Below are 20,006 nucleotides of genomic sequence, written 5' to 3' on the forward strand. Positions count from 1 at the left end.
CACTTAAGATTACAATACCATATGTAAATGTAAAGCATATTCTTACTGTAAAGGGACACTTTACAGTTTAAATCGTAAGTTACCACAGTTGTAAACTAAACAAACAGCTCTCCTGACTTTAATATCTGTGTAAAGCTCTAAATACCAGGCCAAGATAGCGGAGGTTTTATATGAAGGGGAGAGAAGAAGAAAAAAAAAAAAAAAGTCTTTCAGGAAGGTGAGAAAACCGTGAGCAGGTCACCCGAGTATGCCCTTAAAAACTTAAAATCCACAAAAAAAACAAAAAATAATTTTTTCTTCCTTCTCCGCGTAGCAGCCCGGACTTATATACGCGATGCACACACGAACAGGCGGGGGTCGGAACGTGCGGCGTGGCGCTCTCTGCTGCCCCCCCGGCACCCTAAAGCGGCGGCTCTGGGCTGCGCCTGCGCTCTGCGGGAGGGGAGTCTGGCAGTGCCAAGATGGCGGCGTTCTCGGGTACGTGGTGCGGGGCAGGGCTGGGGGAGGCCAAATGCTGGGAGACCCCTCTGGGGCCTGGGTCTGACGGGGCCTTGTGGGGGTGGAGAGGAGGAGGTGGTTCCCGGTGGGCAGTAGGGGCTCGCTGTAGTACATGCGTCGCTACGCAGTAGGCCTAGGGAGGCACAGATGCTATTCTGGCTGCCCAGGTTTTGGCAGGCCAGCAGGTGTGCTCGCCTCAGGGGGTTTGCTGGGTTTTAGGGCGTATGTGGCATGCGTGTACCTGGTAAATGGGGCTGCTTGGAGGTTAAGGATGACTACTTAATGTGAGTCGTTTCTACAACGGGAAGCTTATGGCAAGTGTTTTGTGCATTGCAGTGATTCGTAACGTTTTAGGAGCAGCCCCATCCTGTGTTAGGTAGTTGTGGAAAACAATAAGATCTCCCATGAGCTTCCTCTTCCCCACGCTAAACAAACTCAGTGCCTTATCATGATTAAAATGTCTGTCTAAATCATAATAGAAGATTTTTTTCCTAAAGTAGCACACATCACTGTTGGTACTGTTGTTTCCCTCTTCCTATATACGCACCCAGACAATCACCATACATCATCATCAAGGGAAATACTGAAGCTCCTTTAGACCTGAAGATAAGTTTGGGTGGTGGACAGGTTTATTTTTATTAAATAGTGGAGGAAAACTTATATTGTGTCATCGCTAGTTGTTTTATTCGTTAGTACGCACTGAAAGAACTTAATCAGCATAAATGGGAAGTATGCTAAAAGTGCAAAGACTGTTTAAGGGATTTATCTCTCAATTGCAATTAATAATAACTTGTTGCTAAGAAAAAACTTTTTGATTATGTGGTTTGTGTGAGGCTTGAGGAGTAAATAACTGAAGACTGAAGCTTTCTGAAAACAATGAAAATAAAACATTTCCCCACTTCTTAGTAGTATTCCTATTACTATAGCAAATGTAAGAATGATTTTTGGCTGTATGCATATGTATGTGTTAACCAAGTTTTTGGTGTGTATATATACACACTGTCATGCGCTGGCTTTCTGTGTGCGTGGAAAATTAGCGTGTGACAGTGTGAAGACTAACATGTAAACATTTGCTTAAAGAACGTAATACATATATTTATTTTTGCTTGTAATTGAAAATTTCCAAGTGGAAACACTTCATTCTGGGCTATGTTGATGTAACTAACACTGCTTGTTATTTGTGTTTTATCTTATTATTATTATTATTGTCTTGCAGAAATGGGTGTTATGCCTGAGATAGCTCAAGCAGTGGAGGAGATGGATTGGCTGTAAGTAGGCTTACCTTTGGGCCTGGCAAAATCGAATTTGCCTTTCAGTGATGTATCACGTGCTTCTGGAAATACCCACTTTTTTGTAATGTGATAGCAGGGGTATATATTTCCTTTTAGCATTGTTGCATCTCTTATATTTCCTCATAGTGTGAGCAGCTGAAGATCAAACTGTAACTGCAGTGGTAACACATAAGCTTGGACGAGCAAAGTATGACAGCTTATGCTTCAGTGTCATTTGTTTGACAAAAACCCTTGTGCTTCAGGTTTATTTACTATGTATTGTGGGATTGCTATATGAAATACTGTCATTTAAATGATGTATGTTCAGTAAGTGTTCTCCAAACTGTAGGCTGAATTTGTGTTTTTCAGGGTTGATGACTGAGTGTGTTATTTTACCAGAGTTATTCTTCCTGGTGTTAGTTGCTTATTGGGTTGAAATTCAGTATTTTAAAGCTAGTTTTGAATTGTAATTTTGAATGAATGTTACCTGTATGGATAGTCTTAACTTATGTAATTCTTTTCCTGTATACATGGCATTAATTTGCTGAGATGGTTTCAAGATACTAGTTACATTTATTTCATTAATTTATTTTCCAGTATTAAGTAGGAATTTTGTAAATGAGGACTATGTAAGTGGCTTTAAAAGTGAACCATACTGGAAGGGAAGAAATCTGTAAATCAATAATTAATCTTTTCCTTCTGTCATTAGCATAGTGAGGTAAGATATGGACCTCTTTTTGGGGTGCAATTGAATTCGCTGCATCCACTTGTCACTTCCTGTCAAAGTACATCAGCTATTCCAAACCTTCCGTGTAAATTTGTACCTCTTCACTTCCTCAGCAGCAAACCAGGAGGAATAACGTTCACCTGCTATTCCGCATCTTACGTTACTGATACATTAAAGTGATATCTATAGGTTCTTGTGTAAGCAAAAATCTTTTTTATTTCTTCTGATAACCTCTATTTGTATAAATGTGTTCTTTCTTATAGTCTTCCTACAGATATTCAAGCAGAATCTATCCCATTGATCCTGGGAGGTGGTGATGTGCTTATGGTATGTATGCAGGACAGCCCTGTTCCAAGGAAGTGTGTGTCTCTTGCCTAAGTGTGCACTGTTTCCAGAACCCTTCTTTCCGGAAGGGTCTGTAATTACACTTGTTCTTCTGTCCTCCTTAAGTGGAAAAATACATCCTTGAACTAAAAACTATAGAGTTTCTGGTGTGTTTCCACCTGTTCTTGCAGGTGGAATTCATTCTTCTTAGGCTTTCAGTTTCTGACAACTTGACAGTTTGACAGGCACTGCTACATGTGTGAAAGCTAACTGATCTCCCCTACTCTACTCTTCACCTGACACAGAACTGCATGAAACATGACAAATACCGTCTTAACAAGTGCTTCAGTCTCAATAACCTTAAAAATACCCGATTGGCATACTTGGGTGTCATGCTTTCTGCAGATTCTGTAATCAGAGTGATGCCTCCTGTAATCTTCTGTAGCACCTTGAGAACTCAGACATACATAGATAGCTCCCCTGGTGAATTCTGGGAGCTGTTATGTTCCAAGTGCATTGAAAAGGTTTTGTGTTTGTATTTGTCTGATTTCTGTGAAGCAGTGGTATTACTCTTTAAGATCTTCTATATTATGCAGAGGTAAAAGTAACCTTAATTTATAGTTTGTTAAAATAGAGCTGTAGAACAATCCTTAGAGTGGAAGCTGTAACTCTGATTAAACTTAAATTTTTCTTCCTGTAGGCTGCAGAAACGGGCAGTGGAAAAACTGGTGTAAGTAATCAATTTTAATTCTAATAGAAAGTAGTAGAATGTACAAGTATTTTATGTGGTAAGATACATGGTGTTTGTGTATGCATACAGAGAGAATATGTATACATTTGACTATGTTTTTAAACATACAATTAGATATGCTTTAAAGTCTTTCAAAGCTATGGGTATTTCAACTGAAAACCAGACTGTCTGTATATATGGAAATACCTGTATAGGTGGTGGAAGAAAAATAACATTATATTTCAGGCTTTTAGCATTCCAGTTATCCAGATTGTTTATGAAACACTGAAGGACCAGATGGAAGGGAAGAAAGGGAAAGCAACTATTAAAACTGGTGGAGCAGGTGAGCTTTCATCTTTCCCTCTTCGAAAGTTTAGACTGCTGTTAATTCATGTCAATTCCATAACACCACAAAGTAAAGGCAGCCTGACTTGCCATTGAACAGATACTTTTTTAAAACTTTGGGGTAATGTGAATAGAATACAATTACTTCAGATAATATAAAATTACAAATATAAACTTAATGGTGTTAATAATGGGAAGAACTGGGATGCATTGGGCTATGCAGATTTGAATTCAGAAATGTTGAACTGAGATGGCGATATGCAGGGCCAGAACCTGCTGATATAGTATGGATTGTAATCATGGTGTTATTCGCACAGTATGCAAGTGTCTAATATAGATGTCCTTTTAAATAGACTTGCAACTTGAGAGCTAGTAAATGTGTTCAGTCTGTAGTAGTTACAGATTGAGACTTTGTCACCAACAATAACTGTAAAAACAAAATTTTGAAAATGTTAATGGAAGTACTAACCTTTCAGTTTTTACTAATAATGACTAGTGCAGTTCATTTACACTCTGGCTTACCTTATAAGTGTCTTTATTGTTTTCAGTTGTATTTTTAAGCAATTTAATCTGTGCTGCATTTAATGGAATAATTCAAATTTGCATAAGTTAGCTTTGTATTAGGCATCTCAAAGTTTTTAGGCCTTTGCTGACCTAGAGGGTTTGAATTGATTTGGAATAAGGCTGCCTTCCCAAAATATTAAGCTAGGTGGCAGAGACGATGTGAAATTTGAATTTGAGTTCTCCAGGCTTAACCTTGTTGCTTTAAAGAATTTTCTCTTTCTGTCTTTCAAACTTAGTGCTCAATAAATGGCAGATGAACCCATATGATAGAGGATCAGCTTTTGGTGAGTTATCTTAATTGTTATTGTATTTGAAATGTTCACATTGTGAAACAAAAAGAATAAAATACGTACAAAGCTTTCTTTAAAAAACTGTTAAAAAAGCATTTTCTATATAAAACTGTCTTGTCATTTTCAGCAATTGGATCAGATGGTCTGTGTTGCCAAAGCAGGGAAGTAAAAGAATGGCATGGATGCAGAGCAACTAGAGGCGTGACTAAAGGTAGCTATAAAACAAAATATTTCAGGCTCCTAAAAATCTCAGCTGAAACACCCACTTAGCACCTATTGTTAATGTAGACAGTCGCATTTCAAATTTGCTGTCTATCTAAGCAAATGTGCCATTACTCAATTTACTGCTAGCTGAAGACTTTCGAAAGGCAAATAAAATACTTTAGTTTGTTTTTCTCTCCTTGTCTTGTAAACTGCCTTTTCCTGATTGGGGATTGTGTCAGAGGTGAGGCATTCATAACTGGTGTTTATTAGAACATATCTTATTAAATGTCATGAATAGGAAATAGCTATTCACACAGTACTTCCAATTATTTCCCCCATAGGTACATGCATGCACAGATTTCATGGTTATCTGGTTGAAGTTGGGAGGCCAATCCCAGCTGTTTAGTTGGAAGCAGAGAGTCATGCTGACACTCCAGTAATTTTAGGTGGGTGTTCAGAATGACCCTTGAGCAGTCTGATTTCATCAGGTGTGCACACAAGCATGTAGTCTATACATGGCAACCAACTGAACGCAGGTCAAGTTAGACAGCAAGTTGTCAGTGCTAGTGCATGCTGGTGTTCTTGCAGTGATTTAGCAGACCCCTGGGGTTTTGAGTTTAATCAAATGCTGTGGATTCTGGAGAACCACAGGTGTCACTAGCTTACCAGTTTTTACTAGTTATTTGAAGACTTTCACACACTACCTCTGAGCACATACTTTTTCGTCTCTTAGGCCTGCTGTTTTCCAGTACATATTTCTCCATTGAGGTACATAGGTACTTACAGATCACTTTCAGATCACAGACGTTTGGTGATTCTGGACTGCCAAACTGAACCACCTCAATGAAATTGAAATTAATTTTTTTTTTATCTTTTTTCCCTTAAAGGAAAATACTACTATGAAGTGTCTTGTCATGACCAAGGCTTGTGCAGAGTTGGTTGGTCAACTATGCAGGCATCACTAGATTTGGGTGAGTTTCATCTTAAGAAGGTGGATCTACTGGAATCCTGTAGACATTATGAAATGGCTGGAATCCTGTTCTCTTCTTGCAGAGAAGGGATTCCTTGGGAAGATTAGCAATATCAGTGAATTCAAAACTTGTACAGATCTTCTTCTGCTTGTAAGAAGAAATCTGTATAGATGATGATGATACTTTTGTGATGTTTTTCCTTTTATGTCAGTCTTTTTATGAGGATGACTATAGTACCAGTATACTGGTCAAAGATTAGTTCATAATACATCAAACTAGGAGTCTTCAGTTAACACTGAGTACTATTATTGACATTGTAAAAGTTTCAGTTGGCAATATAAATGATAATGGACAAAGAAGAGCTGGAGGGAGGTGGGGGGAGGGAATGTAACCTGTCAGCCAAACAATAAAAGGCCTTACTGTGCCTTGTTTTCAGGCACTGATAAATTTGGCTTTGGATTTGGTGGCACTGGTAAGAAATCTCACAATAAGCAATTTGACAGCTATGGTGAGGTAAGTTTGAATTACTTACTAATAAAGAACATTGCAATTAATTTCTCAATTTCTTCATGTTTGTTTTTTTTTAATATTTTTTTTATCTTGGTTACATGCTATAGCAATCAATGCTTTCCTAGCAGTGCCAAATTATTAAGGTAAAGTTGCGAAGTAAAAATACCATGAAACCTCAAAGCATTTTTGGACAAAAGCACATTAACTAGATCAAACAAAAGCAGTTAGTATGTTGGATTTTTGATAGTGGCTAGACCACAAAGATGTTGATTTATTTAGACGATAAAACTCTTATGTGTGTTATAGGTTAATGGTTAACTGATCTCTTGGATTTATTTCTTGACTTATTTCAGTGTTAGCTTGAATAACATCCCATCTGTATGCATTGGTGGATGTCAAAGTAAGGGCATGGAAACCTGTATACTGGCAATAGAAGTCCCAAAAAAACTCAAAACACATACTTTAATGCCAGTAAGGTATTGAAGTCAGGCTCAATTTCTGCCAGTTAGTTGGATGTACCATTACAAGTATCTTGATACACTCTTCTGAAAACATCTACCAGGAATATCTGTGGTGTTTTTTGTGTAATGTGCATTCTGCATGCATGAATGTTTAAGCATAACTTATATAAATATGAAGAGCACAGTAGAAATGTCTTTTTGTGGTATTAGCAAATTGTCAATACTGCAAAATTTGCAACTTTTACTATTTTAGTTTTTTTATAAGTGACTTCTGATCTGTTGAACTTGAAAAGGCACTTCACAGTATAAAAGTTTTTATTAAATACCTTTACAATGAGAAGACTTAAAATGATTTAAATGAAATATTTAAATTTGTAGGAGGTATTAAATGTATGCTATATGAGTTAGTCTTTTCAGTAACCAGAAGATAGGTTTCTATTAGTCTTTGATGCTCTAAACTTGGATTTACATTGGCTACTAAATGCATGATTAATGCACATCTTCATAATACAGAATTCTTCCAGGTAAATGACTAGAATTTATCATTGTAAAGGCATTTGAGCAAATTTAAAGCAGCAATAACAGTTTTAATATCTAAGATAAATTGGGCAGCTTACTGAAGATGTGTAATCAAAAATGTGAATGTTGTTTATGTTAGTAATATTGGGGGTAAAAATAGAACTTGCTTGTCCTGAAAATAAGTGTTTAGTAGGGAGAAATATGAAAACTGTAAAAGTTGGCAGAATGCAAACACTGTTGTTTTGTTTTTTTTTTTTTAATACAATAAACAACCCCAAAATTTGTGAGTTTAACAAAGTTCTTTTCATTGTAGGAATTCACTATGCATGATACAATTGGATGTTATCTAGATTTAGATAAAGGACAAATAAAATTTTCCAAAAATGGTAAGTTTTCTTCACTTTATTCTTTGGAATTTAACTTGAATGCTCACATGGCTGGGGAGAGCGGATGTGCATACATGCGGAGTCTGACTGAATGGTCCCTACTTTCAGGGAAAGACCTTGGCCTTGCGTTTGAAATCCCACCACACATAAGGAACCAGGCACTCTTTGCAGCTTGTGTGCTGAAGGTAACTTAGGAATATCACAAATGCACGAGTTCCAGAAAACTGGTGTAGTTCTGATAGAGCAACTACTGTACAATTACTGTAGTTATGCTTTCACTCTTTTTCTTTCTGCTCACTAGTAATCCACTACTGTAGTGGTCATCAGTGCATTAGCTTTGAGGACTCCTCAAGCTAAATACTGGATATCTTAATTCAAACTGAAATACCAAAACTTTAATGTAAGGGTAGAATAGCTTGGAGCAAGAATTACCTTTATTAAACTTCAGTATAGTGTGATTCCACAGAGATAAGAAAGCAACTTTATAAGTGGTCTCCCTGAACCCTTAAGTTTCCTGTTTCATTTACTCTTAACATTCTGTAAATCTAATAGTGTGTCTTTGTTTTCTTCATTCTCTTTGGGGTGATGAGTAAAGGGCTTAGCACATCTTTTTGGTGGTCAGAGAAATGTACAAATCTAAAAATTATATTGGTTTGTTTTTTAATTATGCTTAGTTGTCAAATATGAATAAAACAAATCTTAAAAGTTTCAGCATATCTGTAACTGTAAGAATACTTTGATGTAGAATAAAAGAGAATATTCTTGTAGAAGAACTAGAATGAAGCACAAACTGTCTGGCAGGCTTTAGACTTCTTGGGGAAGGAGAATGTGAAGGGAGGGGAAAAAACACCACATTCCCTATCTCCACACATGCCTCTTTGTTTAGCTGGTTTCTCATGGGGAAGCTACTTGTAAAATGAAAAACAATTTCACATGGTCTCTTGAATCTGTATGACTATTTTGTTGAAATCTAGAATGCTGAATTAAAATTCAATTTTGGTGAAGAAGACTTCAAGTTTCCCCCAAAAGATGGCTATATTGGACTCTGCAAGGCTCCCGATGGTAGTGTTGTAAAATCACAACATGCAGGTAAGGTTTGACCTTTTAAATTTCTCCATTGTATTTTAAGGTTGTCTGAATACAAATTTTGATCACTTCAATTTCTTAATTTCTGCTGTACTCAGGGTCTTAGAATACTAACACCTTAGTGGTAGCAAAACTAGAGCTTTTTCAGTAGTCTTCAGGGTTGTCTTCAATGGAAATTGCAAATAGTCCTATGCTTGGAATTTTTGAAATGTATCAGATGAGTAAACTTCTCTTAAATAGGTTACTGCAGGGTATCTACTTAGAAAACAAGTGTCTGGTTTTTAAGCTGTATAATAAAAATTATGTTGCATGGCCAGTATACTATTGTAATGGCAAGACTTGTATTTTTTGAATATTAATCTGAAGCAGAATATTCCCTTCTGTGGAATATTTAGAATCACAAGTTTGTTCACAATAATAAATTCCAAGGTAGGTATGTACTCTGTCTCTAACTGCTCTTTTTTTTAATCTTAGGAAATGCACAAGTGGTTCAAACACAGAACCTTCCAAATGCTCCAAAAGCATTGATTGTTGAACCATCTAGAGAGCTAGCAGAACAAACTTTGAACAATGTGAAGCAGTTCAAAAAATATGTTGATAATCCCAAATTAAGGTAACAGCGCATCTGATACTTAGGTTGTGTTCATGACATTGTCCATGGACATGACTTGGAGGGTGGGGTTCTACTTTGTTGCTACATGGACCTTAATCTGCAGTGCTACTGGTAATAGTCTCAGCAATACCAGCTACCAGTCAATCTTCGAATTCTTACACTGTAGTCTGACTCCAACAGGTGGCTATATACAAGGTCTGCTCTGCTTACATTGCGGTGTTCATAGAACAAATGTTGCACTTAAAAGCACTGGATTGCAATCCAAACAACAAATAAAGTTTGTCTACAGGATGCTTTAGTCTAAAGTTTTTCCTGTTTAAATTGTGCTTATAAAAAAAAAAGACATGTCTACGTATTAAAGTACAGTCAGTTCACAAGAGTGCTTTTAATGGAATAGCATGTTACTAGTAATAGGGAGAGACATATTAAGATGTAAGATTAATTTAGCTTGGCTATTTGCATTGCTAGCTTTCAAAAATACAAGGAACTTAGAAAGTGAATTTTTCCTTAAGATTATAAGGAACAGATCCTTTTTCTAAAGGTATTAAATATTTAACATTAACTAATTTCACAACAATAATTAAATAATGAATTAAAATACAATTTAAAACTTTCTCAAAGTACCATATGCTATATAAGAAGAAGAATTTTTATTTTTTAGTATTTTGTTCCTAATTACTGTTCAGAAATGTTAATCACTATTAATAGTGGAATCAGTCTTCAGCCTGTTACTTTCTCTCCTGAATACAACAAAAAATTACCAAATGTCAAAATACATTGATGTAATGTTTGTTTTAGGGAACTGCTGATTATTGGTGGGGTTGCTGCAAGAGATCAACTCTCTGTGCTGGAACAAGGAGTAAGTTGTATTTATTTTTGTTCATATGACTTAATAGTTTAGGTTCTAAATAACTCATGGTGTCCCTGGAGAACAGTAATAATACTTCCTGTGACTTCTGTAAACCTGCTAAAAAGAGACCATGCAGCTGATAGCAAGCTCATATTGTGCTGTTTTAGCTTTTTTCATTTCATTTCCATGGCAACTCTCACTGCAAATGCTTACGGTATTTGATCAAATTCTGTTAGGTCTTGAGTACTGCTGAAAATTTTAAGATAAAAGTGTACCTTAATATTTGTTGTTAATTATCAGGATAGAGACAGGTTTCTTACTAACTTCTTCACGTATATGCAAATAAAACTGCTCTGCAATTGTCCACATCAAGCTACACCAAAAACCAATCCTATGCAGGAGGACCCAGCTTAGTTTCTGCAGCACGGAATGTACAGTCAATTCAGTTGTCCCTTAGGGACAACTGTGCCTTTATTCAAGGCACAAAAGTGAGACTCGATCACTGTTAAGGAGTTTTTTCAGTGTCTCTAGCTGCCAAAATCAGACATTTCTCCTAAGCAGGCTTGAACTGGAAGATTGCTAGACTTTGATATGAATCATAGTGTTATGGCTTAGTGGACTTGTTAGCGTTAGGTCATGGGTTGGACTAGGTGATCTTGAGGGCCTCTTCCAACCTAAATGATTATACGATAAATTTGTGATGGTGAACCCTTCCATCTTGCAAGATCTTAAGTATATTTCTATGGTTGGTAGACTTTAACTCTCTTACTGTGGAAATATACTTGAATTTATTTTATTCCTATTTAAAATCAGATTTGTTGCCTGGAGAGCTTATGGAATCTCTGCCCTTGAAGATGTCAAAATTTTACTGGGCAGGGTCCTGAGAATTCTAAAGCAAATTGGAAGTTGTCCTTTGGTTGTGATGTATGTCATATGGGGACCAGATGACCACAAGATGTCCCTCCAATACAAATCATTCTAGCAATCTGTGGTTATAATTCATAGAAAATAGGATATCATACGGCTGATTGTTTCACATACTGAAGTTTAAGCAAAGCTGGTGGTGCCTCCAAGTTAGCTACGGGATCAATTAATGCTCTTCTGTATTTCATAGGTGGATATTGTTGTTGGAACTCCTGGAAGACTGGATGACCTGGTCTCAACAGGAAAGCTTAATTTATCTCAAGTTAGATTCCTCGTTCTGGATGAAGCTGTATGTAGAGAACTAAATGATACTCAAGTTCTGTTCTTAAATGCAGTATAACATTTCTTAGTTGTAATGAAACAACATTGCTTTGTAGCATTTAGTGCTTAAATTAGCTACTTCTAGAGTAGTCCAGGTTAATCTCCTTCTTGTTTAAGTGTAACAAACTACACAACTTCTTCTTGTTGCCTCTCTGTAAAGCTGTTTCTATTTTACCTAATAGAAAAGTATGTTTTAGTCTGTATTTATAAGATTAGTGAAATAAGTCCCTGTCTCTGTCCAGCATAGTATTCAGGAAACTTGAAAGGACTAAGACTAGATAAGTGTTTTGATTACCCAGCAGGTCAGGAAGCCAGTGTATGTCCTACTCAATATGCTATGAAATGAGTGCCTCTCTTTCTTACTTTGATCTGTAGAAGTATAGCTAAGTGTTCACATAATGTGCCGAGGAGTATTAGCTAGGAGAAGCAGCTGAAGCAGATGTTTAATTTCTTCTGAAGCATAGCAGCTGTGCTTGAAAATACTCTTTTTTTCCTCCTTAGTAGTAGTAATATCCTGAGTATGCATTGAGCTGTTCAGCTAATTAAATGAGTAGAACTGTTGAGACTACACGTGTGTTGGTTATTTGACTGAGGTATGTAGGCTGACAAATAAGAACTGCACCTTTTTTCTCTCATTTTATTCCTGTGTAGGATGGCCTTCTTCTCCAAGGTTATTCAGACTTCATAAACAGGATCCATAGTCAAATTCCTCAGATCACTTCAGATGGAAAGCGACTTCAGGTATAGAGTTTGTTCTTGTTTTGTTTGTTTTTTTTTGTGGTGTGCCCTGCTGTCAGTTGTTGACTGTTGCATGGTATGGAACATTTCTTCTCTGAAGTAGTTTATTCTTCATTACACCTCTTGTCCACAAGTAGCACTTGTTCATTGGGTTCAGTAATTGCTTGCAAACATATTTTTAGGATCCTAGATCTGAAGTCCAGTGTCTATCAGTATTTGGGTTACATGATACAAACGTATCTGAAAAATGAGAGATTACTTACACTCTTTCTAATGCTCTAATAATCATTTCTCAGTAATTCTGCTTTATTCCTCTTAAATTATTGTGTTTCTCTAAGAGAATAATTCAGTAACTTTGTCTTGACTCATCAGCAGAGTAGATGCTGTGATGAGAATAGCCGGTTTGGAAGACACTGTTGTGCTGCAGTGTGCTATTCAGCTACCACATGACGTTCTTGCAGTTCTACTTTTTTTGTTTTGTGTGTTTGTTTGTTTTTTGTTCTAGGAGAATCTGATCTTCAGTGGTATTCATGTGGCTTTTTTTCTTCTCAGGTGATCGTGTGTTCTGCAACACTGCATTCTTTTGATGTGAAAAAGCTGTCTGAAAAGATCATGCATTTTCCCACCTGGGTTGATCTGAAAGGAGAAGATTCTGTCCCTGAAACTGTACACCATGTAGTTGTGCCTGTTAATCCAAAAGCTGATAAACTCTGGGAAAGACTTGGCAAGAATCATATCAGAGTAAGTGGTCTATAAGTGGAACTTAGATTACTTGTTTGTGAATGTTTACTTATTTAATATGCAGGGTTGAGGCCCAGTGTTGTAGGATCTTTGCCAGCTATTGAAAGTTCAGTGTTTCTGAAATGTTTGTTCCATGTTAGTTAGCAGCCTGATGTTTGTAATGTCACAACAGTTTTTTAATGGTACAGTCTTATGAACATGATTGGGGAAAATACTGATGGAGTAGTGCTACCTTTTCAAGGTAGAGAGCAATGGCACCACACTGCTTATTCAGTCATTTCACAGCTAATGGTCTGTAGCTTCACTGGTTCTTCCTTCTCATCATTCACAAGAGACAGGTAAACTTCCCAACATACTTTTGATAGGAGGAAAAAAATAAGCACTTTACAGAAAGATGCATGTGAAATGAACAATTTTTAGAGGAATGGATTTAATCTAAAACTACATTTGAATCTTGGGTTTAAATTTTGCATTCACCTGACACCTGTTCGGGTGGGAAGCTTGTTGTTGAAGCCTTTAGTTTTCAAGCTCTGGATAACCTGGAGCTGTATTTTATTTTTTAGCAACCCATATGTGCTTAGGATCCGTAGGTTTTCTTAACATCTTGCTGTCTCTGGAATTTCCCTTTGTTAGGTCTGTTAGAGCATTTTAGTTACGTCTTAACATAAGTTCACTTCACTTGTATTTTAGGTTTGTATCTGATTCTAATATAGGAAAAAAACATACAAACAACCAGTTTCATATGATGTAGCAATGATTATTCTATTGCTTTCAGATCTACATGAATAATTTTACTTTTCATTATATGAACCAGCTTTGTGTTTAAATTCAAAATGTTTCTTTAGTTAAAGGTAGATTAACTTGTCTGGTGGTAGAACAGAATGTTTAGATTAGCACGAAATTATATAAGGTTGAAAAGTAGTTTTTAACTTAAATGGAGTTAAGTATTTTCCTCCATGAAGTGTGGTCTAATGACTTGGTTTTGCTTAGTATGTTGGACCATATCCAAGTGAGGTTTTCTTGTCCCATAAAGCCAGAGTGATTTTTTTTCATTGTCTAATGTTCTAAAAGGCAGTTGATCATAAAAAGAAAAATTCTTAGTCTTGTCTGCTGTGAGATGTGCATACACATTTTGTGTCTTGCCCCCCCTCTTCTGAGGTTGCTATTTTAAGGTGAGACAGATCTCTATCAGAGAGGGTTGTGGAGTCTCCTTCTCTGGAGATAGTCAAAATCTGCCCAGATGTGATCCTGTGAAACATGCTGTAGGTGACTGTGGTTGAGCATGGGGGTTGGACTAAATGATCTCTGGAGGTCCCTTCCAACCTCAACCATTCTGTGGTTCTGTTTTGTGAGGTTTTGGTTCTTCAAGGTACTCTTCATTTGTGGATTTGAATCTATGTGGCTTGGTCAATTAATTGGAGTTTGAAGTGAAAACAAATATTTAAATAAAATAATTTTAGGTAATATGTCTTCTAAGTACTGGAAGGATTTCAAGTAGCTGTAATTTTCACGTGACTTAAAAAGAATTTTGCATGTAACATCAGAAAACCAATTTGTCTATTGATCTTACCTGAACTCATTCTAAAGAGCTAGCAACTTTTCCATTCCGTGCATGAATTTATTCATAAATCGAAGAAATTCATAGGCATGTACAAAAATCCAAGGTAGCACAACTACTTGTTTCTGTATTTTTTTTAATTAAAATTTATTTAGCTAACACATGCCTACACTTCAAGTTCATCTTGTATCTCTTAGTTGTTTAAAAAAGGGTGAATATCTTTGCCATGTTTATTGTTTTGTTTCTGCTGTCTTACCAAAAAACATTTAGTTGAAAGGATATTTTCTTTATTTCAAGTTCAAGGCTCTTTAATGTTTGTTCTCAGGTTATAGTATTGTGAATGGTACATTTAATGCCTGAATATTTTTTTAAACTTACAAGGGAGGGTTAGTGTGAACTTTAGAATCTGAGTTATCTCTATGTAATGGAGCCAGTCCTGCTGTCTCAAGCATTTTAGACGATTAAGAACAACGTTAATTTCATTATTTTATTTAAAAAGAAATCTAGGATATTAAATCTCATTTTAAAATTATTTCTTAGCTAGAAGCAGTCGCAATAAGTGAAATTTCAGGATTGTGAGTGTAAACAATTGATTCCATTCAAAAGGATAAATGAATTGCAGCTGGTCTTGTGTCTGGAATTTGGTTCTTAAGGCCTGCTGATGAACAGAAAGAGGGTTTTTAGTGACTAATGGGTTGATTGAGGAAAGTCTTTGCAGAGCTGAGAGGATGATGCAGGTTTTTATTAGAAACGTTGAGTAAATTCTAAGTAGTTAGTGGTAGGTTTTCTTCCTCCATTCTTGTGATTGAATGTGGTTTAGCTACTGCTACAATGAAGTGGCTGAAGGTTGTTTGTGTTTTTTTCCTAGACTGATGAAGTACATGCAAAAGACAATACACGTCCTGGTGCTAACACTCCAGGTAAAAAAAAAAAAAAAAAAAAAAGAGGGTGTAGTTTACCTGCTCTGCTAGTAAATGTTTACCTGTCTACACAAAGGCTAGAGATCTTTAAGTGCATACTGTTTAAAGGCTTTTTGTATTTTTAAATAATTGAAACAAAATATTTTCTTTAACTTAGAAATGTGGTCTGAAGCTATCAAAATTCTGAAGGGAGAGTACACTGTTCGGGCAATCAAAGAGCACAAGATGGATCAAGCCATTATTTTCTGCAGGACGAAAATAGATTGTGATAATATGGAGCAGTACTTCATCCAACAGGGCGGAGGTAGTATTTTCACCGGAACTCTATTCTATTCCCTTCCCTGCTTATTTTAAAGACAACTTTATGATGAGGTCATTGATATTCAGATATCACACAAATAAGACTGTGCCCAAGTTTTTTAACATAGGGCATAAAAGTCATGGCTCACTCCAGTGTGGGAGGAAGCCATGAATACCAGTTCTAGGCAGCTTTGAAGTGGGTAGAAACAACCCATTGTGCGCCAAAATTTGAACTAGTAAGAGAGGTGTATGGGGTCTCTACTGAAATGTAAGTAAGAATGAGAGGTTGTTGCTGTAGACACAGGAGGGAATGTGAGGATGCACAGAAATATAAATACGAGGAGACAGAAGGAGAAATATGAGAGCACACGGGAGGGTTGAAATAAGACACAAGGAGAAAGGTAAAGAGATGTATCTGGGGAAAGAAAGGGACGTTTAGACTAGAAAGGGGTGAGGAAATGTCTGCACAAAACCCTTCTGGTGAGGGGGGAAGAAAGCTGTTTAATTATCTTGTTTTTACCAATGCCTGTATCAGTAACTAGAAGTTTGTTTTATGATAATAAATCAAGTGAAATTCCCCCAAGCTGAGACTTTTCCCCACATGTGCTTCTTTCACTGCTGTGTCGTGTTGTGCCATACCTTATATGTGATGTTATTAATGCATGGTAATTCTTTCAGGCCCTGATAGGAAGGGACATCAGTTCTCATGTGTCTGTCTGCATGGTGACAGAAAACCTCAAGAAAGAAAACAGAACCTGGAAAGATTTAAGGTGATGCAGCAGATTCTAGCAGGCTTTTCCCTCATTTCCTAATATCTGAAGTCAGACCTTGTATGTTAATACATGCCCTCAATTTAAATTAAAATGGGTTTGGATGTTTTATAACTCTAAAACTCTAGAATTTCTAAAATTATAAGATGCAGTTTCTTTAAGTGGAAATCTATATTCAGTTAACATGACCTCTGAGTTTTCATTGATATTTTCATTGATAGGGTAGAGGTAGGTTTACTTATAAGTAAACCTAAATTTAAGCTCTGTAACAGATCATTATTTTCTAAAATTACTGGATCTTGAATATTAAAAAACAAATCAAATGATAGTTTAAATACTAAACTGTTGGGTTTGATTTTTTTTTTTTTAAAGACATTTATTGATTTATATTTGCCTTATCTTGCTGGGAAAAAATAAGGATGTAAACTGACCAAGCCATTCATGTTCAGAAAGCACTGTTGTACAGAAGAGCTTTATTTGAAGTATTGTGTAAATGTACAGATGTGCCTTCAAGGTACAGTAAATGGGAACAACTGCTGCTGTTTTAGTGCTTGGATTTTGGTTCGGTTTACTTAGTTCACCACTTGTAATAACTATGTTTTCAGAGGGGAGATGTCCGTTTCTTGATCTGCACGGACGTTGCAGCTAGAGGAATTGATATTCATGGTGTTCCCTATGGTAAGATATAACTCTTAAACCAAGCTATTGAATTTCTATATGGCTTTAATATATTTTCAGTCCTTTCAACAAATTAAAACAGGTAATGGGGAAGAAATTTTATGGTGGAAGCCTTAAATGTAGGTGGCACAGGTGGGTAATGACACCTGTAACTGCTCTAACAGAATGTTAAGTTCACATTTGATAGTGTGTATACGGGCTAAGAAGAAGGAGTGCAGTGATCAAAAGCATATTTACTTTAGTTGTGTGGTCTGTAACATTAGCTCACGTAAAGTGTGTGTGTATATGTATATATGTGTATGTAAAGTGCATATATAAATATAAAATGCATATGTATGAAATGCCTAAGTATATGCACACACGTTACGTGGATTGTGTCTTCTACAGTTATCAACGTCACACTCCCTGATGAAAAACAGAACTATGTTCACCGAATTGGGAGAGTAGGCCGAGCTGAAAGGTATGTATGTGTTCAGAGTAGACATCATACATTTTTGGACTTCTTTTTTTTGCTTTTAATAAGTTGGCAATAGTTGTTGAAACGCATTTTTCTCTTTCTTCCCCCCATTATTTCAGGATGGGTCTGGCAATCTCCCTTGTGGCAAAAGAAAAAGAAAAGGTAATTACACTCCAAAGCAAAATCGAACAGATGCTATTTACTGAAGTTCCATTCACAGCTGATGCCTGACTTTAACAGCCTGCATTGGAAAATTGCTGCTTAACTGAAAGGAACTCTGGAAAGATATCTAGATTATTTTCCATGCTAGAACTATAAAAATGAATATACTAAACTATTTCTCAAAGTTTAAAAAGTTTGTTTTCCCTTATTTCTAGGTTTGGTATCATGTATGCAGTAGTCGTGGAAAAGGATGTTACAATACTAGACTGAAGGAAGAAGGAGGTTGTACTATATGGTACAATGAGATGCAGGTAAAACTTCTGCTTGACCAGAATGTTCTTCCAGTACCTTAAGGGTGTTTCCAAGAAAGCTGGGGAGGAACTCTTTATCGGGGATTGTATTGATGGGACAAGGAGGAATGGTTTTAAACTAAAAAAAAGTGCTTTAGTATGAGGATAGAGAGACACTGGAACAGGTTGCTCAGAGAAGCTGTGGATGCCCTATCGCTGACAGTGTTTAAGGCTAAGTTGGATGGGGCTTTGAGCAACCTGGTATAGAGAGAGGTGTCCCTGTCCATGGCAGTGCGGTTGGGATTAAATGATCTCTAAGAACCCTCCTAATCCAAGCCTTTCTGTGGTTGACTCTGTAATTTCCTCTAAAAGACTGGATTATAGTCTGTCTTAACCATTTAGTTGAAGTACAGATCTATCTTCGAGGTGTTTATAACTTCCATTTGAAGAGGAAATTAGAGAAGTTTGCAAATTATACTTTCTGTAAGTAGTGTATTGAATTTGGAAAAATTAGTCTTTGGTCTCCAAGCCTACATTGTTTCCTATATATAGTTTTTGTTGATGCTATTTGAATGGCATTCAAAAAAAGACTGTTATAACTGGAGTCTTAGAGCATAAGTGTAATTTAATTTATTTTTTCTTTTAGTTGCTGGGGGAGATTGAAGAACACTTAAACTGCACTATTGCCCAAATTGAACCAGACATAAAAGTGCCAGTAGATGACTTTGATGGGAAGGTTACATATGGGCAGAAAAGAGCGCTTGGTGGTAAGGAAAAAAAAAACACTTTTGAGTTATGCTGCTATACAGTATCTAGTTTTTTGTTGTTATTGTTCTCTGCTTCATAATGACAAATTCATGGATTAAAAAAAAAAGTTAATTCTTTGCTGTCTCATGCGTTTGTTCCAATACAGCCTCTGGGTCGCAAGCAGCCAAAGTGAATTTATACCTGTTCTTATAGTTAACTTAAACTTTTTTTAAACTTTCTGAACGACTTTTGGTGAATGTTACTAGTTCTGCTGACAAATGGCTTTGAACATATCACTTAGACTGGGTCTTTTTTGGCAGGTGGACTCTATAAAGGCCATGTGGATATTCTGGCGCCTACAGTACAAGAGTTGGCTGCCCTTGAAAAGGAGGCTCAGACATCTTTCTTGCATCTTGGCTATCTTCCTAACCAGCTGTTCAGAACATTCTGATTGTGTCACACTTGAGACAAGGCTTGAGTTAATAAATATTCTACCCTAGAAATACAGAAATCTTGTACTGTCTCTTGAGTAGCAGTGGTAAGAAAAGGATTAAAATTCAATATACTTCTTGCATGATGAACAGCTTGTTCAGTGTTGTTAACTCTGTACTAGCTGTTGTCTTGATAAAATAAAAGATATCAAAGAATGGTTTCTGTTGATTTTGTTTTGTCTTTCCTTAAGAGTTAATTTGCAGAATCATTCTTTCCATAGGTTTTTAATTCATTGATAATACAAGTATAGTTAAGCAAATCTGGAAAATACTTAGCAAAGTTTAATTCTTTGCTAAGTATATGTAAAAAAACTTCATTAACTTCATTAATTCTGTACTGTCATTTTTAATGCTGTGCTATTTAAAAGTGCATTCAGTTGTAGATAGATGCTTATATTTAAGATACTGAAGTAAAAAAATAGAAATAAAAGACAACTTCAGGAAGTATGTATTTGAAACTGAGTTATTCCAAAGCCAAAATGTTGGCTGAGTGTTTTGATTCTCTAAGATCAGATTTCTCTAAGGTGATGTCTTAAACTTGTGCAGCTGATCTTGTACAA

At 36.3% G+C, this 20,006-nt stretch overlaps 1 protein-coding gene across 1 annotated transcript; it reads left to right on the top strand.

Moving 5' to 3' along the window:
- Window positions 1-367: 367 nt before the first annotated feature.
- On the top strand, window positions 368-19,602 carry DDX1 (DEAD-box helicase 1). The gene is made up of 26 exons (XM_068678624.1): window positions 368-477; window positions 1,715-1,766; window positions 2,760-2,823; window positions 3,521-3,550; window positions 3,797-3,893; window positions 4,696-4,743; window positions 4,877-4,960; window positions 5,841-5,924; window positions 6,361-6,437; window positions 7,728-7,800; window positions 7,909-7,985; window positions 8,775-8,889; window positions 9,361-9,499; window positions 10,298-10,358; window positions 11,464-11,562; window positions 12,246-12,335; window positions 12,885-13,073; window positions 15,500-15,551; window positions 15,709-15,855; window positions 16,530-16,621; window positions 17,227-17,299; window positions 17,687-17,759; window positions 17,876-17,918; window positions 18,134-18,229; window positions 18,855-18,975; window positions 19,276-19,602. Exons 1-26 carry the CDS (start codon window positions 462-464, stop codon window positions 19,404-19,406), a joined length of 2,223 nt encoding a protein of 740 aa, XP_068534725.1. The 5' UTR covers window positions 368-461; the 3' UTR covers window positions 19,407-19,602.
- Window positions 19,603-20,006: the final 404 nt, after the last annotated feature.

Source organism: Anas acuta, chromosome 3 (assembly GCF_963932015.1).
Source record: "Anas acuta chromosome 3, bAnaAcu1.1, whole genome shotgun sequence".
NCBI classification, from domain to species: domain Eukaryota; kingdom Metazoa; phylum Chordata; class Aves; order Anseriformes; family Anatidae; genus Anas; species Anas acuta.